Genomic DNA, 24,142 nt, shown 5'->3' with positions numbered 1-24,142 from the left:
TAAACATCTTGAATCTTGAATCTTGAATCTTGAATCTAAAAGCCATTTATTTTTTTCCAGTTCTATTTTATGCATTTGTCTCACTATATCTATTTATCTTATCTTATTGATAATATTTTTTATTTATTTATTCAACTATTTTTTTATTTATTAATTAATTATTTAAATTTTTTTTATTATTATCTTTTACTTTTGTCTGATTTATTTATTTATTTATTTACAATCTTAAAATGTTTTATTATCATTATTACTATTATGGCACTTTTTGTAGCCTGGTTCCTGACATCTTCCTGATTCACTGCCCACATCTGATTTTTTTTCAGCGATTCCAGTAAAAAAGAAATGAAATAAAATAGAAATTCAGTGTGATTATTCTCTGAAGTGTAATTAACCGTTTTAATTTAAAACTAGTTATTTTTAACCCTTTCTCTCTGCCCTCCTGTAGACCAACTCTAACTGAATTTAAATCATGCACACTTGCGTTTTTCATATTTTCAAAAGGAAAACTAGACAACTGTACATTTCAACAGGCTTTATTATTATTATTATGAATTCATTATTTCAGTTTGGCCCCTCACAGAATCACTCGTATCAAAATAAAAATCAGCTTTTAACATTCAAATATTTCAGGCCTAACATAGCATTTTTTTTTGTTTGTAGTAAAGTGCAAAATTCCTCATCACCTGAAACTGATATTTTGAGAATAATGTATGAACTGTGCATAGGAACTTTTTTTTTTTTTTTTTTTTTCTTAAAACAATGCATTAACTGCTTTTAAAGCACAACTATGAAAAGCAACATCATCCTATAGCCTATGTAACTGCTGACACATTGCATTTCTTTTTCTAATGTCATGCCAAGCCAATAAAACTTTTAACTTTTATTCATGCGCACACATACACACACACACACACATCCTCTTCACACTCTTTGGCTTGCAATGTTTAACTGTAGCACGAATGAAACAATCACAACAACCCATTCACGCAGGACTTGCACGTTCGCTCTGCAGGTCAGGTCAAATATGTTTACGGATACGGATCAAAAGGCTTTCTATGGTGATGGAAAACTGGGAAACTCGAGGACTTTTCTTACCTTTGCTTCGAAAAATGTAAGGAAAATTGTTTCAGAAGCTCTCTCTGCCTAGCACCTGTTATATCAAAAATTCAGGTTGAACAAGTGAAAGTGCTAAAAACAAATTAGATCAATTCTGTTTAGGCAAATTCCTCCTATTTCGTAAAATGTCTAGCAAAGTGGTAGAAAATCTGGCATCGCAGACATGCAGAGGTTTTTGCCAAATTCGGTTTCGAGTCCTTCCAGCCACATTCTGTCATTATACATTCACATCCGTGTGTTTACGTATACAGCAAACGTCTTCTACTATAAAGCACCTTAGTTCAAAGTTTAGCAGTTATGTTTAGCAGTATGCAACACAGGTTTTAGCATGAGATTCACATTGGCAGATTTCTCAGTGCAGTTAGTTTTAAATCCAGCTGTTGTCATCCAGTGTGTGATCTCAGAATATTGTAGGAGGGTTTTGAGGCAAAATGTGGTAGCTGCTCGAGTCCTGAACGGTACACGGACATTCAAAGAGAAGATGGGCGCAACACTGAAACAGATGCTACCACCTTAACATCTGTCCAAAGTGCTTTAATAGGTGTAAAAATATATGTATACAAATCCTGTCCTCGGTTAAACTCCTCTCTCTTCCTCGTCCTCCTCTTCTCCGTCCTCGTCCTCTTCGTCGTCCTCCTCCTCGCCCTCTTCCTCCTCGTCCTCCCCCGGGCTGTAAAGATCGTCGGCTAGCTCGCTCCGGGTGCGTCCTTCCTCGTTGTCCTCGTCCTCCTCCTCCTCCTCGTCTTCCTCCTCCTCCCCCTCGCTCCTCATTTCCTCCACGCTGCTGTCGTCGTCGTCGTCGTCGTCGTCGTCCTCCTCCGCGGCCTCCTCCTCGTTCTCCTCCTGCTCCTCCTCCTCCTCTTGGAGATCTGAAAGATGACCTGATGAGAATGAACCTGACAGAATATAAACATTTCTGATGGGGAAAGTTTAGAGGGGTGATGGTATTTCTATTATTTTGTCCACCCCCATTTATATGGGACACCCACCGCATTCCTGTGCGGTAACTCCTGTCTGTTTCTCCAAACTGGGGATGTGCTGACCGTCATCTACTGTAGGTAATACACTGACTATGGATAAGTTCCTCATACAACCCCACTTCAAAACACCCAAACGATCCCTTTAAGGTAGCATTTCTTGCATGACTGTTGTATTTGCTCTATGTTGTGCAACGTTAAGAAACTCCTGCAGAGCTGTTATAACAAAAAAAAACTGCATTTTGTCATAGTTTTAGCTAAAAAAGTATTTGATCGTAGCTCATGTAGCTGACAACGTTTAGGACAAAGTGACATTAAAAGATGATTCCACGAATGAAAATTCCTTACATAGGGAATTAATGGCAGCAACAATGTGGCACGGTAGTTCCACATCAAGGAATTTCCTCATTTCTTCTTCCATCATCACTCCGAGAACCTCCGTCTCCATGTCGACATATTCTGGGTAGAACATGTTTTTTCTTAGCTGCCTACGGCACCTAAAACACACATAACATGAATAAAGGCTTTTTTTTATTGTAATAAATAGTGTCAAAGATTAGTTGATTGATCGCTTAGTCAGTCAATCAACAGAAAATGAATCAGCAACTATTTTGATAACTGATTAATAGTTATTAATATAAATTTTTTAATGATAAAATACCAAACATAATGCTGGTTGCAGCTTCTCAAATGTCAGGATTTGATATACATTAAATATCTGTGGGTTTTGGACGGTTGTCAAATAAATCAAGCGACCGAAATATATCACCTTGGGCTGTAGGAATATTTTTTTTTACATTTTTTGACATTTAATAGACAAAACGATTAATCAATCAATAAAGAAAATTGAATGAAAATTATTTTTTGCTTGAGCCCTGAATGAATATAAAAGTACTTACTGTTTTCCTGTTGTCTTGTATGCCTGAAAAAGGGACAAAAACAACAGATGTTTGGACAGACAAAGTAGATTTCCATAAAAATAAATAATTAATAGTAGTAACTTATTGGTACAGCAGCCCTTTGCACAATAGGGGCGGGGGGAATCGATTCAGCATGGTATCGTGATATTTTGCGTGGCAATATTGTATCGATACACGGACATCAAGTATCTATCTTTTATTATATAAACTATTAACCTCTTAACAATCAGGACGCTAATCTGATTTTCAGAGGTTGTAGCGGACTCAGTCTTAAAGCTAGAAAACCTAAGGAATTGTATACTATGGGAAAAGGTTTGCAGTAATTTAAAGTGTGTCTAATGGATCAAAACGTGCCAACAGCTCGACAGTGTTGCGTTTCACCTCGATGAAGCGGAAGGGGTCGTTTTCCTGCATGAGGCTTTCGATGCCGCAGCGGACCTCCTGGAGACGGGCCTGGTCCTGGCAGATCCTAAAGATGTTCTTCTGAATCGCCGGCCCGTTGGTGTCGCAGTGACTGCGCGAGCATTCTCGCAACCTGGTGATGAAGCGGAGGACTTTGGCCTTCATCTCCTCACCCAGCCTGTTCAAGCACTGCTCAGAGTCGTCCATGAACTTCTGAGATGAGAGAAGTGATGAGGAGGAAAAGAGGAAGAACACAGGATGTCATCAGGATGCATCATACGGGAATTTAGCAGTGCTCTGTTTATTTAAATGTGAAAGTGCAATACAAATATTTTGTTCCTAAATTCAATGAATAGACGCGATAAATAATTGTGATCTCAATACTGATCAAAATAATCGTGATAATCATTTTGGCCAGCTCTATTTCATCCCTTTGCAACGTATTTATATAGTTTTCAAATGTTCTAGTTTTCAAAGTTTTTTAATGTGTTTAGTCCTGTTGAAATGGAAATGTGTGCCACCTTACCTTATTCTGTCTCTCCTTCTCCTTCTGCTCCTGGAGTTTTTTCTCTGCCATGCTGTATTTCCTCTCGACTCTGTACAGCTGCTTATCCAGCGTGCCCTGGTGAACATGAGGAGGAAAAAGTGCTCAATGCCAATGACGTCACAATACATGTTAGATCTTAAATATTAAAATTAGAGATGTGTATCGATTAAAATATTTAATTGCGATTGATCGCATGATTGTAAATAGCTTTATCTGTTCAAAATGTACCTTAAAAGGGAGATTTGACAAATATTTAATACTCTTATCATTATGGGTGTGGACAAATACTGTATGCTTTCTTTATGCAAATGTATGTATAGATTTATTATTTGAAATCAATTAACAACACAAAACAATGACAAGCACTTTTAGTGGAGAGGAATGACGTTGCCAGCTTGCCCCAATAGCACCATCTGGTTGCCAACAAAAGGAAAACTTGCTGGATGATTTTGAAAGCCTACTACCTTACTGTTTAAATTAATATAATATAATAAGTTTGACTGATTATGAGTCAGTTCTGTCGGACACCACTTATACAACATGTTGAATTCAACAGGCCTTCTGGACCGAATATCCAGATCAATGAACTGGAAGCCTCTCAACTTCACACTCTGTTCGGGAGAATGGAGGCAGAGAGGAAGTGGATTTAACTCTCCCATAGAAAGACCTCAGAGTCACGTGACTCTTTCATTCATTACACACTACAACAACAACAACTGACAATATTCATTCATCGGGATTCCAGACTCATCACGAGACTTTGTGTGAGCCAAACAATCAGAAGGTGGTGAAACCGAACGGAGTAGGGGCTACAACAGACAATTTATTTCTGAATACAATGCTCTTAAATACTAAAAAATATTATTTTGAATACAGGGATTTTGTTTTATAAAAATAATTTCAATATAATGCAGCTATTTTAACGTTGAATGTCGGCGGCGTTCAAAAACCCTGCCTTATAAAAGGCACTGACAAATCCTAACTTGTGCTTTCAGAGCAATTCCAAAACCTTTAAAGATGTAAGAATTTCCTAAATGATTTCCCATAATAATAATAATAACAACAATAATAATGCAGACGTTTCTAACATGTGTGGAAACCATGATGATAAAAAAAAAGTGTACCTTGAGATCTTTCATCGTGTTTTTCAGGGTCTTGATCGTGTGTCCCGAGTGTCCTCCTTCTATGGTGCAGGCGTTGCACACGCATATCTTGTCATCCATGCAGTAATATCTGGAGTGTCATACCAAATAATGACAGGATTCAGATAAATCTTGTAAATGCAGTAATGCCCTCGCTAATAAAGTGGCGCTCCAATGCAGCAAAAAAAAAAAAAAAAAACACTACTATAGAAATATGGAGTGGAAAAAAAATGATTGTATTGTAAAATAATGTGTTTAAAGGGATAGTTCGGGTGTTTTGAAGTGGGGTTGTATGAGGTGCTTATCAATAGTCAGTGTATTACCTATAGTAGATGACGGTCGGCACGCTCCCAGTTTGAAGTAGCAGACAGGAGTTACCGACAGGAGCAAAGCAATGTACTGCTGTGGACGGGGCCGGCAGCAAAACGTATTTTAGACACCACACCTTTAGTACCTCATACAACCCCACTTCAAAACACTCAAACTATCCCTTTAAGTTTGGTTATGTACAAGTTCAAAAATATTGTTTCATTCATCCAGTTATTTGTGGGCAAAAGTTGTCAATGATTGAATCGCAGTAACGGTCGATCAAAACTTTGTGGCATTGAGAAAAAACAGAATTTGACGAAATACGAATATGAGTGCACTTCCCTCCTTACTTGTATATCTCATCGTGATCCGGGCACTTCCTCTTCCAGAAGTCGTTCATCGGTTCCGTCAGTGGATGCTCGCGGAACGCCGGCAGTTCCAGATGTGGCTTTACGTGCTCCTGGCACATCGACACCTCGCACTTTAGGCACGTCTTTACCGCAAATACCGACACGGCGGCAGCAGCAACAGCTTCCTGCTTGCCACCCGCTTCCTGAGATACAGAACCAGCAGAAGACCCGTCCTTGACAGCACTGGCGCATGATGCCTCGGCGGCGACTGAGGGACAGTAGTCACACGGAACGGCAAACAGACTCCTGGCTTGCTGCGCCGACAGAGAAGACGGAACCAATTCTCTGGATTTTAAAGCGGCGGTGGTGGCTCTGCGTCGGTGACGGTAGTCGTCAGCAATATTGGCTAGTTTGAAGTTTTTCTGAAAGTGGGTGCCACACCGGTGGCTCTCGCGGCACTCCGGGCAGCGGAAGCGACCTCGATCCGCTTGCCGCTTTAGGCGGTCCAGGCAGGTCTTGCAGAAGTTGTGGCCGCATGGAAGCAAGTGGGGATCGCGGTACAAGTCCAGGCACACCGGGCAGGTGAGCTCCTCTTGCAGGACGCTGCACTGCTCCGACTGGGCCGAGGCCATGTCAGGATTGGTGAGGTCAGGAAGGGTGAGCAAGTGGAGCTGGTCGTAGATGAAAAGGTGGTGATGAAGATGAGGATGGATAGAAGTGAGGAGATAAGGTGGTGGAAGGTGAAATCAGGTAGGAGAGAGATGGAGGTGGGTAGAAAAGTGAATGGGAGCGGAGATAGAGAGGCAGGACGGTGTGGACAGGGAGAGGGAAAGGTGGCTGCAGGTTTCCTGATGTAGAACTTCACCTTTTGTAGATGTCAGGTTGCTAAAAGTTTAAGAAAAACAAGAAATAATCATTGTCAAACGTTGCTTTAAAAGTAAAGCTGAAAAGTTGACAACAATTCTGATGACAGATTAATTGTTTAAGTCATTTAATCTGCAACAATTAATCGATTAGTTGTCGACTATTAAATTAATCGACAACTATTTTGATAATCAGAAGACTCATTTTTTAAGAAAAAAAGTCAAAATTCTCTAAATCCAGCTTCTTAAATGTGAATATTTTCTGGTTTCTTTACTCCTCTATGACAGTAAGCTGAATATCTTTCGCAAAACAAGACAGTTGAGGACGTCGTCTTGGGATTTAGGAAACACTGATCGACATTTTTCGACATTTTATAGAACAACGTCTGCATTTTCTTCAATAAAGAATAAAAATGAAAGTAAGTGTAACTTTAGGCCTTGATACCGTCATCACAAATTGTAAAGCTCTGACTCACTACTGTGAGTTGTACTCTCGGGTGGGATGGCCTGCACTGGCAACCCCTAGGCTCTCCCATTGGTACATCCAATCATCATATATAAGGTGATTCGTGGTCTGCTCCCACGATACTTAAGTGTTTTTATTACGCAAAAAAAATTGTGGACTTCTTTATGCTCTCTGTCCCAAAAGCTCGGATGAAAATTGGGGAAAGGGCTTTTGCATATTCTGCACCCTCAGCCTGGAATTTGCTCCAAAATGACCTGAAACTCAAGGAGCTGGTCTCATTCAATATTTTTAAATCTAAAATGAAAGCTTTAGAAGCAGACTCTATGGCATGCCAATGTTTTTAGCCCCCTTGTTGTACAGCTGACTCCCAGAAAAGTACATTTCTGTCCCCCCCATTTCTCTTTAGATAGTTCTCTTTTAATGCAAATTTTAGTGCTTTTTAGTGTTTGTGAATTGTCTTTTATCTCTATTTGTGTCTGCAACGTTGTGTTCTTGCTGCAGACTGTCTTGGCCAGGTCTCCCTTGGGAAAGAGGTTCTTAATCTCAATGGGACTAACCTGGTTAAATAAAGGTTAAATACAAATAAAATTGATGAAACTGGCAACTTTGTCAAACTCTAAGGAGGCTTCTGCTCCACTGACTCTTTCAGTTCATGACATAAATCATCATCAGATATGTGTGTTTATATATAAATATATGTTCTTGCCTTCTTCTTTACCCTCATTGTTTAGAAACTTCTTTAAATCTAATTCTCAAATTCATTCACATAATACTAGACAGGTTAATCATCTTCACCTGCCTTTTTACAAAACAAAACACGGCCAGTACTCCCTCAGATATCGAGGTGTACAAATATGGAAAACCCAAAATACATGTTATCAAGAGCTCGTTTTCCTTAGAACATTTTAAAAGGAAATTATCATCATATTTATTTTTTTATGTCTAATTATCTTTTGATATGTTTAGATATATTTTCTTTTCTTCTGTACTGTATTTTGACAACATTCATGCAACATTTCACAAAACAAAATCAAAAACCCATTTTAGAGAACAAAACAAAAACACAACATTTTAGAGAAAACACTAACAAATTAGAAAATACAAGAAAAGCAAAAACAATATTTTAGAAATCAGAACAACAAAACAGAAAACACAACATTTATAAAACTACATTATCTACTAATTATCTTTTGATATGTTTAGATATATTTTGTTTTCTTCTGTACTGTTTTTTTTGTATGTATTTCATTGTTTTTATTGGATTGTTTTCCACTGTTTGGTTAGGTTTTTCTGCACATTTTGTGTACATGTTGTTTAACTTTTGTTGTATTTTTAAAATGATGTTAGTTTAGATCTTTCTTCCTTTTTTGTTATTGTTTTTTTTCTCTCCCTGGGTTTGGGGGGGGAGGTCCTTTGTATAAGCCTGTGGCTTCTTGACCTCTCCTGACACATTTGTTGTTTTGTTTTTTTTCATTGACTGGATTTTGTGCAATTTTATAAATGTTCAAATAAATAAAAAAATAAAAAAATAAAAATAAAAATAAACTCCAAAACAAGGTCAGTTGTCCTGCTGCTGGCATGGTTGAAAACATTTCTGTTTAAAAGGCTATGACCTCAAAGATAACATGGAAATCTGCCTGTGTTGTTAACATGACATGCATACAAGTGATAAAACAAGCATCTTGAATACATCACTTTGGGTTTGGCATTATTCACTAATTTGGAATTTATATAGACAAAGAAAATCTGCAAATTAGTCAGTAATAAAAACAAATGTTACCTGCAGCTCTAAATGTGATTAGGCCCTCAGTAACCAAGTAAACTGCCTTATTTCAACCATTTGGTGAGAACATATGAAACACAACACCAACATTAACACTTCCTACTTCCTGCATTTTCTTAAATAAAAGGATAGAAATGAAAGTAACTTTAGGCCATGATGAAACCTCCAAAGCATGTTGAAAACAGGTCTGTTTAAAGGCTATGACCTCAAAGATAACATGGAAATCTGCCAAACTGCTCTGTGTTGTTAACATGACACACATACTGGTACATCCCTGTTAGTTTAGCAGTGATTCCAGTCCTGTCAGACATATAAAGGCCTATAAAGCTGCTCTGACAGCATGTTTATTATCACTTATTTATTTATGTTCTTAGCTATGTTAGGTTCAGGGGTCAAAGCAACAATCAGCTAACTCGCCTCCCCCGTTAGCTACACTAATCTCTCCACCCTTAGTTGAGTTGCTGGGGATAGTGAGTGATGAGCTAAAGCAACACCACAACAGATTAACATTAACGTTACTCACCTTTAATAAAATCTGCCTTTGTACGAATCTGAAACACTGATTTACCTTCAGGCTGTATATATCACAATAACCGATGAGGCTGCACCTGTCGTGCTGCTGCTGCTAACATGTTAATGGTTAACTGACCCGTTAGATCTGCTGTTTGTTGCCCGGTTTGTTGTTAGGAGAGTCAGAGGAAACGTTCCGGTTAGTTTCTCATCTGGTGTTTTCGGCATTTGACAACAAAAGAGGCATTTTGTTCGAAAGGAAACACACCTGTGCGACAGACAAACGCTTCTCTGCTGGGCAGGTTGATGCGGGCAAAATGATGCCTTCAGGGGCTCCTCGGAAACTACCGTGTTACACTGTTATGTTACCACTGAGGGCGCTGTTCGTTCTTCTTCTTCTTCTTCTTTGGTGTTTATTGGCAAACCAGCTTATAGGCGCATTACCGCCACCTATTGGACTGGAGTATATAAATAAATAATAATAAATAAAATAAATAATAATAATAATAATAATAAATGATCATACAAAAATAATAATAAAAAAATAACAATAATAATACAAATTATAAAAATTATAATTATAATAATAGTAATAACACTAATAATAATAATAATAATAATACAACAATTATAATAATAATAATAATAATAAATACAAACAATAATAATAATACAAATTATAAAAATAAAAATTATAATAATAATAATAATAGTAATAATAATAATAATAATAATAATAATAATAATAAATAAATAAATAATAATAATAATAATAATAATAGTACTATAATAATAAATAATAATTATAATTATAATAATAATAGTAATAATAATAATAATAATAATGATAGTAATAATAATAATAATAATAATAATAATAATAATAATGATAGTAATAATAATTATAAAAATAATAATAATAATAATAATAATAATAATAATAATAATAATAGTAATAATAGTAATAATAATAATAATAATAATAATAATAATAATAATAATAATAATAATAATAATGAGGAAAACTCTTCGGTCTTTAAGAAGGGGTGGAAAGAGCACAAAACACTGGCTGAACCACATTAACGAATTAGTTATGTTTCATACGCTCCTCTGACCTGTACTTATTATCTGTATCTAAGGTCTGCACAGAACTAGGTAAGATGGCCTTTAGCTATTCTGCTCCCTTTTCCTGGAATACACTGCAAGCTAAGTTGAAACTGGGAAATCTGATTACTTTTGATGAATTTAAAACATTAATGAAAGATCTAGAAGCAGAGTCAATCGGGAGCTGTCTGTGTTTCTGAATATTTTCACTTTAACGTTGGCTTCAAATACTTGATTTGAATGTGTTTTGTATGATATTATGCTATGTATTTATTTTGCATTTGTTTTATGTTGTGGCATTTGAAACTTTAATGTATGTTTAAATGCTGCTGTCTTGGCCAGGTCTATCGTGCAAAAGAGATTCTTAATCTCAATGAGTACTACCTGGTTAAATAAATGTTAAATAAATAAAAAAAATTTTTTTAAATTGTTAGTTTTATATTTCATGCTGTGTTTTCTGTTTTTTTGTTGTGTTTTCTAATTTGTTAATGTGTTTCACATTGTTAATCTTGATGCATCAATGTGTAAGTAGCATTTTACTGGTGTACTGTTGTAATGTACAAGGTGCAGTTAGTTTTAACTTCTTCATACACAGTTGGCTTGTTTAGTTCAGTGCTTACCAATAGGGGTCGCCACCTCCATGGGTCACAACATACATTCGGGGGAGTGGAGGGAAACAGTATTCAGATATTTTACTTAATTAAAAGTAATAATACTACAGTGTAAAAATACTAACATAAAAGCGTCAAAATATACTTAGAGTACCAAAAGTAAAAGTACTCATTTGCAGAATGACCCATTTCAGAAAAACATATACTGGATCTGGATCATTATTGGTGGTATATTATATTATTATAATAATAATAATAATAATAATAATAATAATAATAATAATAATAATAATAATAATAATAATAGTTAACAACTTTTAAAAAAACTCACATCGAAGGAAAAATAACCACGTTGCAATTTTAATTTTATTGCCAAAAAAACTGCATACATTATTTCCGATGACATTTTCACAACACATTCCGATAAAAACATTGATTTATGTTAGAACACACGTACATGATACATAAAAAAAACAGGAATATAACCAACAACTCATAAAATATCATAAAACTGCGAAAGTCCACTGTAATCCAATACAATACATTTTTCTTACTATTTATGTTTCTATACAAGTAGGCTGTACAATATTGGAAAAGCAAAAAAATTAAAGAGATAATGCCTTTCGTATTGTTTTTTTCTTCATGAGAGCAGACTGAATTTTCATATTAAATGTATCTTTTAACCGTGAGAGACCCATATATACCTGTTTTTGTCTTTTTTAGTGGGGTACATGGGGTCTTTACGGGAGATAGCAGGCAGATAGCAGCCATCCATCCTCTGAATGCTCTAGGTTTCTAGTTTGTGACTGTACAAGTTTCATGAGGCTGTGATTATCCTAGAGGTCACCACTGGTAATTTTATACAGTGAGGTCAAGTTTCATAAAATGGTCTCACAATGGAATGGCTGCTATGGAGACTAACATCATCACACATGAATACAATTGGGCTCATTGGTACACAAGACTCTCAGCTTTACAGTGATACACAATCATTATTTAATTCCAAGACCCCAGTATGAAGATATATTCAAACACACCATTTTTAGAATAGGCAAAAATAACACATTTGTACTGTATGGTAAAAAAACAACATGGTTCTTGGCCATATCTTGCTGTCCCAAAGACAATATTTTTTAGCAACACTAACAAGTTGGCTCTAGGGATAACAATATTGGTCTGTCGGTCAGCTCACCACTTTGGTCCAGACCGAAATATCTCAGCATCTATAGAGGACAGGACCCTTAATGGTGAAGCCAAGATAGAAAAGCATTGGGCTCAGCGTTGAAGCATCAGGTTCAGCCTCTACTGTAGCCACTATTTGCTTCCCTCCAACACAAACAAACACTTCATCATGCTTCTGTGGCATCGTGGTAGAGTCTATCCGGACCGGGAGAAGAATGTCTTGAATTTCTGAGACTCGCCACACATCCCCATTGATCCACATTTCATTGATCAGCCCCCATTTCTTCTTATTTTGTGTATATGGTTCATCAGCTAGATTAGCGTCCGCCTTTTCCTCTATGATTGCATCCAACCTGGATTTGTGAATCCATTTGCTCAGCCCAGAGCCCTTCCCCAGAAAAAACAGAGGCAAAAGGTACCGGCCTCGAAGGTACTTGGCACGAGCTCCCTCAAACGCTTTCTCCATGAACGTGACATACTTTTGCAGGTCAAGGTTAAACATGAAGTCAACAGATTGTTGTGCAGGTTCTCCTCTTGTTTCTTGTTCCTCATTGTTGTCCTCATCATCCTGGTCTTCATCCTCTGTGGACTGTTCTTGTTCCTCATCGCTGTCCTTATCATCCTGGTCTTCATCCTCTGTGGACTGTTCTTGTTCCTCATCGCTGTCCTCATCATTCTGGTCTTCATTCTCTGTGGACTGTTCTCCTTCATCATCCTCTTCTTGCAACTCTTGAGGCTTTTCCTCAGGCCAAAACAACAGCAGAACCAAAAGGTAAAACTCAGGGCTTCTACACCTCTCTTCTGCGACCAAGAATCTGTGAATTATTCTTTGGAGTTCTTTCACCAGTGTGAGCTTCGGAGAGTTACGCATCTTGTTGCTCAAGATGATGTTGGAGAGGATGTACCTCTCAGCTGCTTTGACATCGTTAACATTCGCCTCGTAGGCGGTTTTCAAATCCTCTTGGATTGCCTCTAAATCAGACACAGTTTCTTCGGCCTCTTCAAACCCAGCACGTCTTCCCTTTGACGAGAAACTGCCGCGATTCAGACAATCTAGTAGGGCTGGAACGCTGGTGGATTCAGCTGCTGTTTTTGTTGTGAACAGTTCGTAACAAAGTACGACGTCCTTCCAGAAGTAAAGTGGCTCTACGGATGTCATGGCAGGCTTGGAGTAGGCTAGGTACCATTCAAAAAAGTCAAACTTGGCTTCAACTTCCATTTCTAACCTTTGGATGAAGCTGTGTCTCTGTGAAGAACATTGTACCTTGTTGAGTTTCTCAAGGGCGATCTTTGCCACTTGAATGAAGCCAAAAAGGCCTCTGTTGTTGAAGATACTGGAAAAGCTTACAGTACCAGCTATGTCCCTCATTTTTGGGTCCTCTTCTTTGTCAGCTTTCCTCTCCACATCTTTAAAGGCCTTGAAGGCTTCTTTTGCCATGTGTAAGATATCCTCCGGTGGCGTGGTTACCCTCATCAAACGGTTCTTATAAATCTGTCCAAGAGTGTCAGCCACAAAAGAGTTGTTTGGAGCTCTTTTAATGGATTCCTTTGCCCATTCTTCAGCTTTTCCATAGTCTCTGGTGCCTCTTGTGGTGTAATAGAGACGGGAAATGGTTTGGGGGTAAATCTTGTTATCTTTGAATTTATCTGATGCCGTTTCCAAGACAGACAAAGCGTTGGAAAACTTCTCTTCCTTCCGTATATCTTCAATCAGCCGTGAGAACTTCTCTCTACCTTTTACTCCACATTTTCTCTTTGTAAGCAAATCTTTGACGTACTGGAGGATACGTGGCTGGGTCTGATCTATACAAAGCGAGAGCATAAATTTCTCCACTGTAGCACTCCTGGAAATGGCTAGTTCCTCCACACTTTCCTGTGCAACCTCTTGGTTAATCATACATACGCATCCAGGTCTTGGACTGGATGTTTTGATAGAGGCTATAAAAGGCTCCATTCTTTCTTCAAAGGGGGGGCCTCCATGGATGGGATCAGGTGGTCCAAGGATCTTTTGACACTCAGACATCAGGAGGTAGGCCTCAGGAATGTACGCGTTCAGCAGCGCCAAAAAAGAGAAGAGTTGCGTTCTGCGCTCAGTGACCAAAGTTTGAGATGGGTTGCGTTCCATGACGGCAAGCTTAGACTTCAAGATGAAGACGAAAGTTTAGTTTTTTCTTTGGTGCTGCTTCAAAAAGGTAGTCCAGCAGTATTTGAATATCTGAAGAGGTGACAACAACAGAGCCCATATTAATCATTTAGATTTACCACTTTCTAATATTTTCTGAAGCCCTGAGCCTTGAGTAAGATAACAGCACACGTATAATAATGATAAAAGAAACATAACAATGGAAAAATAAGCAATAAAGGTGTATGCAAATCTTGTTACCTGTTTGATTTCCAGCAGGTGTGAGAATGACTAAAGAGCCTGAGGATGTTATTTATACACAGCTTTAAATCACGCCCTCTGTACTCTACATTCTTGAACCTTCATTCCTCCTTGGTGATCGGGCATAACGACAATGAATCCACTGTTGTTTGTGTGAGTAATAGTTTCAGTAGCTAGTGCTTGAAAGACGAGATGCCACTTAACTTTCGAGTCACATTTACGCAGAAATGAAAGTAGTCCTTCAGCTCAGTTGTTGAACCGGTGATCATTTATGTTTTGCTTTCCTGTAAATGCCTTTTCACTTGATAAGCCTGCATTACTTCATGCGTTTAACCTTTCAATCAAAATAAAACAGCACAATGAAATCATTTAAATTATTAAAACATCGAATTTCCTTTAAAAATAATAAAATAACCTTGAAATACGGCTGCCAAAGTTAACGCATTAATAACGCATCAACACAAATTTTGTTTTAACGCCACTAATTTATTTAACAAATTAACGCAACTTGCAACTTTTAGGTTGTAGCGAGCTCAGTTTAAAGCTAGAGTTAAGATACTGGTATCATATGGAACTAAAAGATCTAAGGAATCCATTGGTACCAACCATGTCATACTAGCTTGTTGTAAAGGAGGTTAAATAACGCTCCAAAGTTATGCTAAATTTTGGCAAGAAAAAAATGGAATGGCCATTTCCAAAGGGGTCCCTTGACCTCTGACCTCAAAATATGAGGGTACCCACGAGTCTCCCCTTTACAGACAAGCCAAACTTTATGATAATCACATGCAGTTTGGGGCAAGTCATAGTCAAGTCAGCACACTGACACACTGACAGCTGTTGTTGCCTGTTGGGCTGCAGTTTGCCATGTTATGATTTGAGCATATTTTTTGTGCTAAATGCAGTACCTGTGAGGGTTTCTGGACAATATTTGTCATTGTTTTTGAGTTGTTAATTGATTTTCAATAATAAATATATACATACATTTGCATAACTAAATCATATTTGCCCACTCCCATGTTGATAAGAGTATTAAATACTTGACTTATGGACTTATGGTGCCTTCAAATGAAACTCATGAACTTGGGAACATGGGAAGTCGTGTTTTCGTGGGGAGATCAAGCTTTACAACCAAACAAACTTCAACCGCTGAGGAACACCACAAGATGTGGTTTAAAGCCCAGAGAGAGCTAGATTTATACATGAAGATTTGAACATAAATACAACAAATTACAAAGCACTCACAACACAGCTAGACGACTTAGACTTTGCTGATGACCTGGCTTTGCTGTCTCACAGTCGACAACACATGCAAGAAAAGACAACAATACTGGCAGACACATCATCACAAATAGGCCTCAACATCCATAAAGGAAAGTCCTCAAGGTCAACACAACCAGCGAAGACTCAGTGACCTTGGAGGGAACAGCACTGGAAGAAGTAGAAGCCTTTACATACCTCGGTAGTGTCATCAATAAACAGGGCGGAATGGATGCAGATGTCAGAGCCAGAATCGGCAAGGCAAGGGCTTTATTCATACAACTAAAAAACATCTGGAGCTCCAAAGAAATCTGCTGGCGGACAAAGCTCAGACTCTTCAACTCCAACATTAAACCAATACTCCTCTATGGTTCAGAGACGTGGAGGACAATAAAGACCACAACAACAAAAGTACAAACATTCATAAACAACTGCCTGAGGCGCATCTTAAACATCCACTGGCCGGATACCATCAGCAACAATGATCTTTGGCAGAGAACAGGTCAAAAACCTGTTGAAGAAGAGATCAGGAGAAGGAGATGGGGATGGATTGGCCACACACTCCGGAAACCCGGTACCAGCATCACCAGGCAGGCCCTTAGATGGAACCCACAAGGCAAAAAGAAGGAGAAGCCGGCCCAAGAGCACCTGGCGCAGGGACCTTGACACGGACATCAAACAGAGCGGGATGACATGGAAACAACTGGAGAGGAAAGCCCAGGACAAAAGACTCTGGCGGACTGTGGTCAACGGCCTATGCCCCACAAAGGAGCGATAGGCTTTGAATTGAATGAACAAAGCAAAATGACATAAAAACATAACTATTTGTCTTCATTGAACAACCTCACCATGCAGGAGCCTTTGAATGTCTTCTGTATTCAACCACCTGCATTCAAAATAAAAAATAGAATGATTTAGTTAGTTGATTGGCCTCAGAATAAATGCAATGAAAAATGAAAAACTGGTTTCATTGTTTACTGAGTGAAGAACAATATCGCATTAACCGTCACGTGTTTGCAAATTGTTTTACAGTAAAACATAAGTAAGTTAAGGAGTAAGTGGTGGATGTTGTTTATTGCATCAGGACTCTTAAAATAGGTCAGTAACGTGTCCGGTTCCGTTGTGCTCATCTTCTCTGCGAACGAAATATTTGTTCCTTTTTGTCAGCTCGCCAGCGGATTTTGACGTCAGACACACCCTGTTTTTTTCCAGCAGTGCCTGAAAAGGAATGCAGATATTCAAATGTTTCAAACCACAGACTCAGTTTCTCTTGTATTTTCATTTTATCTTCACCTGTGTATCTGTTTCTCTTTCTCTCTCTGATGGCTCACTGGTTGACTCACTTCCTTTGCACCATAAATGGGGCCTTCATTTTCCCGGGAGATCATACCCGGTATGAGACGGAATTGCATAGTGAAAGCTATAGCCATTACATTGTGCATTTACTTCATAATGAAAAGTTAAAGCAAAAAAAAAAACATTTAGAATTTATAAGCAGCAGTGGTGTAATGTAACAAAGTATTATTACATTGTGCATTTACTTCATAATGAAAAGTTAAAGCAAAAAAAAAACATTTAGAATTTATAAGCAGCAGTAATGTAACAAAGTAATAATACTTTGTTACATTACACCACTGCTGCTTATAAATTCTAAATGGGTTTTTTTTGCTTTAACTTTTCATTATGAAGTAAATGCACAATGTAATGGCTATAGCTTTCACTATGCAATTCCGTCTCATACCGGGTATGATCTCCCGGGAAAATGAAGGCCCCATTTATGGTGCAAAGGAAGTGAGTCAACCAGTGAGCCACCAGAGAGAGAAAGAGAAACAGATACACAGGTGAAGATAAAATGAAAATAAAAGAGAGACTGAGTCTGTGGTTTGAAACATTTGTAAAGTAATAATACTTTGTTACAGTACTATTTTTTATCTGTACTTAACTTGAGTTTTTATATTTATATCTGTCAAGTTTCACTTTTACTCCACTACATTTCCTAAATAAATGTGTACTTTTGCTGATGAGGCCCCGAGATACTGCTGAAAGAGTCGAGTGGACCTTGACTTCAAAACTACTGTTTAATAAGTTATTAGTACAACAAAAAAGACATTTAATGACAAAAATCATGGAAATTTTGATTACTGTTTAAGTTTACCTGTAAAAAAAAAGGCAGTTTTCAGGATCCATTGCTGTTTACAAACTAAAACCAAAGGACAATGTGCAGAGTTTGCAGGGTTAAATGATCCATACTGTATGCAAACCCACCAAGGTGTGTGATGGTGTATTCAACATGTGTTTGACTACAAGTGTACCGTAAAGCATTTACACAATTTCTGGCAGGATTAAGATAGTTGACAGGTTAAACCATCATACCTGTAGTCTAAAAAATCACTTCAGAGATTGAGAAAGTGATTTAAGACTTCTTTTTTTTTTCTACTTTTAACACAACAAAAACATAAGCAACCATACAGTATAAACACATTAATATCACATTAATTAAAGGTCTTGTTTTTTTATCTTTTTCTTTAATGACAAATGGTTTATGATTGACATTCTGACATCAGAACATGGGTAATCACATTAAGTAACAATTCATAGTGAACATGAACATCACCTTTCATGTATTCAAAACTCCACATTAAAGAGATTCTTATAATCCACAAAATCACAGAAAGTTTGTGCACCACGATAAATTCACTCACATGTAATAAGCACAAATGTAAATGTTGACAACAGAAGAGAATATTTGCAGATAAAATGTTATTTAATCAAAAATAAAAGCACAGACTTAAACTCTCATTCTAAAATACCACTTCAACATGAGCAATTCATTTACTTAATAAATAGGTTAGAATATGTTTAGGTTTCAAGAAGATGCATACATCAATTATACAAACAGTTTATAAATACACCAAAGCTAGATACAGTATTAAAATGATCACTTTCAATTCTTCAACAGTACAATTCAACCCACTTTAACCCCCAACAGTTGTTTTGAATTAATATGGGCACCTCGGCTGAACAATTAACATCCTGTAATGAGAAAAAACAGAAAATTACATAATTAATTAAATTAATTACATTTTATTTTTAAATGAAAGCAGGTAGAATTTCATTATAATGCCTTTTAAATTAAATTTCAACAATACTGAAGTGACAATTCCTTTGCCCAAATAAGGACTTCTGTGCAAAGGCACATTATGTCTAGTATTAAGGTTCAATTATTATAAATTTAACTAAAATATATTAGGTATTAGTCATAGTTTGTGTTTCTTGCAGGCTTTTCAAATGTACGACAACTGATGAATTTTTGTCCATTGGGTTCATATAAAGACTTTTTCTTGCTAGAGGCTTCTATTCAATGAAAACACAAAATAAATATGTCCTATAAATAACTGGAGGCTCAGTTTGTTCATATTTTCGTACTCGTTTGGGATCCAAAATTTGGCTTTTCAATAAGTAAAACCAAAATCATCGTTTCATCAAAGAACCACATGTGTTTGTTGATCCAAAATTTTCTGAAATTTGTCCAGTATTGAGGAAGAGCGCTGTAGACGGCAGCTGCTCACAGGCTGCAATGTAATCCTATTGGGGCAAGCTGGCACTGTCATTTACATCCACTAAAAATGCTTTCTTTTGCCACGACAGGCTCTGATTGTTATAACTTTACCATACTGATGTTGGGTCAACGGGTCTCAGCCGACCCAACACCTTTCAAAATGCTATATTTGAAAGGTGTCTTTTAAGCTCAGGATGCTAGACTCACCGGTCTCGGCGACCTCCAACTGCTCATGGCGTTGGAAGATGAGTCCATTGTTGTCACTTCGCCAGCTGAGATTAAAATCAGTCACCTGCTGTTGTCTCAGGCCCGTCTCCAACTGAGGGCAAACACCAGTGTTAGAAAAAAACACAACCCTTTTTTCGTACTCGCCACAAACCCCCAGAAATAGCTTTACCTGCCCATTTGTGTAACATTTCTGTATCTGTAAATCAGTTTTGAAAAGCTGAAAATACAAACAAATCTATTTATCTTTTTTACTACTTCATCGGTTATACTTTTTACCTTTTTCAGGAATGCATCGCTGACTGTGGAGTTAGTGAAGTCGACATCAGAGCTCACCGTCATCCTTATTACCATCCTCTTTACTTTGAGACCTGCAGCATCCCAACACAGAATCATGTTGTTTTGAGTAAAAAAAAGAGTACATTATCAATCATATCAGGTCTCTGTCAAAGAAAGTAAATTATTTCAACCTGCAATACAAGATTCTTTGGCCACTTGGGGGCAGCAGAAACAAGTTTCAAAACACAACTCATTATCTTCTTTATTAGCAAATTTAAACATCCAGCTGTCGGAGCAACATTACCATTCATTTGTAGCCGTGTTTCTGGCCACCCAGCCCTGTCTCCTAAAAATTTCATTCCCATACAACTAAATTGCATTCTCAATTACGTTTAGAGGGCTGTCAAAGTTAACGCGATAACAACGTGTTAACACAAATTTGTTTTAACGCCACTAATTTATTTAACGTATTAACGCAACTTGCAATTTTTAGGGTTGTAGCGGGCTCAGTTTTAAAGCTAGAGTGAAGATACTGGCATCATATGAAACTAGAAAATCCATCGGTACCAACCATGTCATACTAACGTTAATGCGTTAAAGAAATTAGTGGCGTTAAAACGAATTTGCGTTAACACGTTATTATCGCGTTAACTTTGACAGCCCTACTCTAAATGTAATTGAGAATGCAGTTTAGTTGTATGGGAACGTAATTTTGAAAGAGACAATATTGGGCCACCTGATGAATGTAAGTCCAATATTCACTCTCCTTTTTGCTCTGTTTTGGTCTCCACCAACTCTTGAAAGAAATATCTGATCAAAATGTGGGTTTGCTCAGCCAACTTCTTCTAAATAAAAATCAATTTGGTTGCATGTCTAGGAATTAATTTATACATTTTGCATTTTCAATAACTCACCGCCTTGGCAGACAAACGTGGCCTTCGCGTCACAATTAGCGCCAACCCAGCGTCCCGTGCCGTGTGACACGGCAACAGAAGCACAGTCTCCCCAATTTTCCGAGCCGCTCAGCCAGTACCTGAAGGAAGTTTCTCTTCCATCCGACCACATCCAGGTGTCATAGAACAGACCAATCCACACGTTTTTTTTCCATTTGCCGGCTACTTCGGCAATCACAGAATTATCCGATTCGGTGCTTATAAAGGCCAGGTCAGTGTGCTTACTTCTGCACTGCTCTTGACTGTTCACCCAGTTTGCTCCTCCGAAGTAAACCACATACCTCACCATGCCATCCTGCCGGACTAAAGAGACATACATGGAGACAAAAAAAATATATTTCAGGTCTTTTCCTCTGCAAAACAAGCCAGGGGTCAAGCAAGAGATTAGGAGATTAAACATTACTGATGCAGGCTAACTTCTAACATCAGAAAACATGAAAATAAATGTAGCTGTTATTTAGTGTTAGTCCATGTATCTAAAGACCTACGAATCAATGGACTGAAAGCGGCATCCAATCCTGTGGGGGCAATGGGGCCGATCTGTTAAATTCTATATGTATATACAGTATTATATACTGGAATTTTAATTCCTGTTTAAGTTATAACCAATTTGTTGCTGCATTAAAAAGGTTTACACTTAAATTGTAAATCCTGTTATTTTTGAAGATTTGTTACCTTTAAGTTGCTGTTGTACAACTTATTATTATATTAATAAATAACAACTCAGTAAATTTATATCTAAGTATTTATTTGTTACGTTTGATTTTACAAAGTTAAGAGAGTAATGTTTAAGTCAAGCCTGATGTTGCCTTACATATAAAAGAATAATCCCAGTCACTTCCACACAGTGAAGCATACAGTTTATTAATTAAACACTGGTATCGGATCGGTACTCGGTATCAACCGATACCCAAAGCCCATGTGTCGCTATCGGTATCGGGACTGAAAAAGTCGGATCGGTGCATCCCTAGTAAAAGGTCTGCAGAGTTACAAAGCCTAAAGTCCACGCCAAAGGGGGTTACTCTCCCGCCCAGAAACACTGCTCCTGAACTGCCTGAAATGCCTCGCTTCAAGCCCCGCCTTTTCTCCCGTAACATGATGATGTCACCAAGTAACACATTTGCATAATACATGCCTAGCGGCTAGTTTGGCACACACTCAAACAAAGCTAGTTAGAGCAGAGCTGGAGCGGAGTCCGAAGAGATTGGTTCGGTTGACCAATCACAACAGAGTGGGTCAGCTGACCAATCAGAGCAGACTGGGTTTTTTGGGGGGCAGGAGCTCAAACAGAGCGTTTCAGACAGAGGGAGAAAAGAGGTGCAGCAGCAAAACCGGTATGAGGAAAATAAAGTATTTTTTGAACATTAAAGCATGTAAACATGTTCTAGTAGAAACCCAAAATACAAGTATGCACCTGAAAATATGCATAATAGGTCCTCTTTAAAGCATGTTTTTCTCATATCTTTATATTACATCTTCTCCAAAAATTACACTGTGTGTCCTTTACTCACCTTCATAACAAGCAAAACCGTTATCCTCTCCACACCATACGTCATTCCACATGCCATCCTCATTCATCTCGACACACAATTCATTGCCTCCGTCGTTGTTCGGTTCACCTTCAAACCACTTGGTGAAGTGTGGTGTGCCCCTGCCATCGGACCACATCAACCTGCCAGTCGTTCCTTTCCGCAGCCCGATCCAGCTGTACGCCACACGACTGCCCAGCATTTTGACCAGCTCGTTCTTGTCGCCCATGTTGTTAACGGTTGCCAGGTCGGTGTACTTTACTCGGCAGAAGCTCTGTGCCTCATACCAGGTCAGGGGGCCATTGATCAGGTGGTACTGCGGAGGTACTTAGGGCAGAAGTTTAGACATTTAAAAAATGAAAGCAGGGCAGAAACATTAATATGCACAAATATACAAACTATCAAAAAAGGTGAATGGGGCGTCCTGAATTACTGCAGAATCAATGCCTCTGTGATAGTCTCAACAAAATCTGTACACTGTGAGCTTTTTACTTTTAAAGTTACAATTGTTCTCTATGGCAATAAGCGGTAATTGCAAGTATTTGGGTTTTCAACATAGAAATACTAACATTTAATCAATATTGTCTCAATGTGCCTGCTGCCAACTTGGCAACCATTTAGGTTGTTTTAAACAAGGCACTTTTTCAATTTGTTTTGCTTTAGATGACAAAGAAAATTAAATGACTGATATGTGATCAATGAAACACCAAAAGGTCATTCATCTCTCACCAGCCTGGAGAAGGAGGTACATTTTTAATCTTTTAATTAAGGAAAAAAGCTAACTCATAGCTGCATTATTGTCTTGGGTAATTGCTCCATTGTGTGTTTTGGAAAGTGCCTTTTGCCAGTTGTCACACATTATTAATAATGAAACATGTTTCACAGTGGCCAAGATGTAAAATGAATGTTTGCCCTGAACAGGTACTTACTCTGAGCAGTAGATCTCTGAAACAAAAAGAGAATCCCTGTGAAGAAAAGCATACTGTGTTATTTTCATCTTTCAACAACAACCATCCAAATCAATAGTATTAGTTATTAATTGTGCTTACCAATGAAGGGGACAGCACTTTGTAGCCTCACCATTTAATCTGTGAGCCAGAAGAAGAAAAAAAAATATACCTACAGCACATCACAGAAAGTATATCACGGTGAGAAAACAAAAAAAATAATTGCATTATTTGTGTGGTTCAAATTCTACAGTGTAGAAGAATTTAAATTACTAGTACATACTGTGTATTTTTTTTTACATGGACTTACCTCTCTCTTCCTTCCACAACCAGGTCTGTGTAGGAGTTCAGGTTGTGTGTTGGGAACATTCATGGAAAGCTTTTGTCACTTTTTCATGTCATTTCATGCAAAATGCGACCAGAAGTGAGGTGGAAACATGAGCAGATTTGGTTACCAGTGGTCCTTTGGCATCAGGTGGTTGTCCATCTTTGTGTTTGTGCTGTTTGTCAGCAGTGGTGCTTTGCATATGTATACATATATATATATATACAACAAATATAGACTTTCTGGGGTTGCATGTTGTTATAACATTTTTAGGGCTGTTAATCAATTAAAATATTCAATCGTGATGAAATCGCATGATTGTCCATAGTTAATCAAGATTAATTTCAAATTAATCGCACATTTCTTATCTGTTCAAAATGTACCTGTAAAGGGAGATTTGTCA

General features: G+C 37.7%; 3 protein-coding genes across 8 annotated transcripts; all 3 read right to left on the bottom strand.

The window, feature by feature from the left end:
* Window positions 1-517: 517 nt before the first annotated feature.
* On the bottom strand, window positions 518-9,767 carry zgc:92594 (uncharacterized protein LOC436996 homolog). Of its 6 annotated transcripts, none has more exons than XM_037759268.1 (8): window positions 9,654-9,767; window positions 5,764-6,648; window positions 5,087-5,195; window positions 3,942-4,037; window positions 3,395-3,628; window positions 2,993-3,015; window positions 2,442-2,590; window positions 518-2,012 (listed from the first exon to the last, which is right to left on the bottom strand). In XM_037759268.1, the coding sequence occupies exons 2-8, from the start codon at window positions 6,393-6,395 to the stop codon at window positions 1,693-1,695; spliced, it is 1,563 nt and encodes a 520-aa protein (XP_037615196.1). In that variant the 5' UTR covers window positions 6,396-6,648; window positions 9,654-9,767; the 3' UTR covers window positions 518-1,692. The 6 variants fall into 6 exon arrangements, with proteins under 6 accessions (XP_037615196.1, XP_037615197.1, XP_037615194.1 ...); XM_037759269.1 differs by having other exon boundaries at window positions 9,525-9,660; XM_037759266.1 differs by lacking the exon at window positions 9,654-9,767 and adding an exon at window positions 9,399-9,641.
* Window positions 9,768-12,146: 2,379 nt separating this feature from the next.
* On the bottom strand, window positions 12,147-14,786 carry LOC119481947 (sterile alpha motif domain-containing protein 9-like). The gene is made up of 2 exons (XM_037759264.1): window positions 14,666-14,786; window positions 12,147-14,497 (listed from the first exon to the last, which is right to left on the bottom strand). Exon 2 carries the CDS (start codon window positions 14,405-14,407, stop codon window positions 12,317-12,319), a length of 2,091 nt encoding a protein of 696 aa, XP_037615192.1. The 5' UTR covers window positions 14,408-14,497; window positions 14,666-14,786; the 3' UTR covers window positions 12,147-12,316.
* A 3,342-nt stretch (window positions 14,787-18,128) lies between these two features.
* Window positions 18,129-23,812, bottom strand: LOC119481949 (macrophage mannose receptor 1-like). Its single transcript, XM_037759272.1, has 7 exons — window positions 23,517-23,812; window positions 23,397-23,432; window positions 22,450-22,794; window positions 20,900-21,241; window positions 19,986-20,077; window positions 19,689-19,800; window positions 18,129-18,955 (listed from the first exon to the last, which is right to left on the bottom strand). The coding sequence occupies exons 1-7, from the start codon at window positions 23,548-23,550 to the stop codon at window positions 18,948-18,950; spliced, it is 969 nt and encodes a 322-aa protein (XP_037615200.1). The 5' UTR covers window positions 23,551-23,812; the 3' UTR covers window positions 18,129-18,947.
* Between the last annotated feature and the right edge of the window lie 330 nt (window positions 23,813-24,142).

Source organism: Sebastes umbrosus, chromosome 22 (genome assembly GCF_015220745.1).
Source record: "Sebastes umbrosus isolate fSebUmb1 chromosome 22, fSebUmb1.pri, whole genome shotgun sequence".
Taxonomy (NCBI): domain Eukaryota; kingdom Metazoa; phylum Chordata; class Actinopteri; order Perciformes; family Sebastidae; genus Sebastes; species Sebastes umbrosus.
This window is presented reverse-complemented; position numbering and strand designations above follow the sequence as displayed.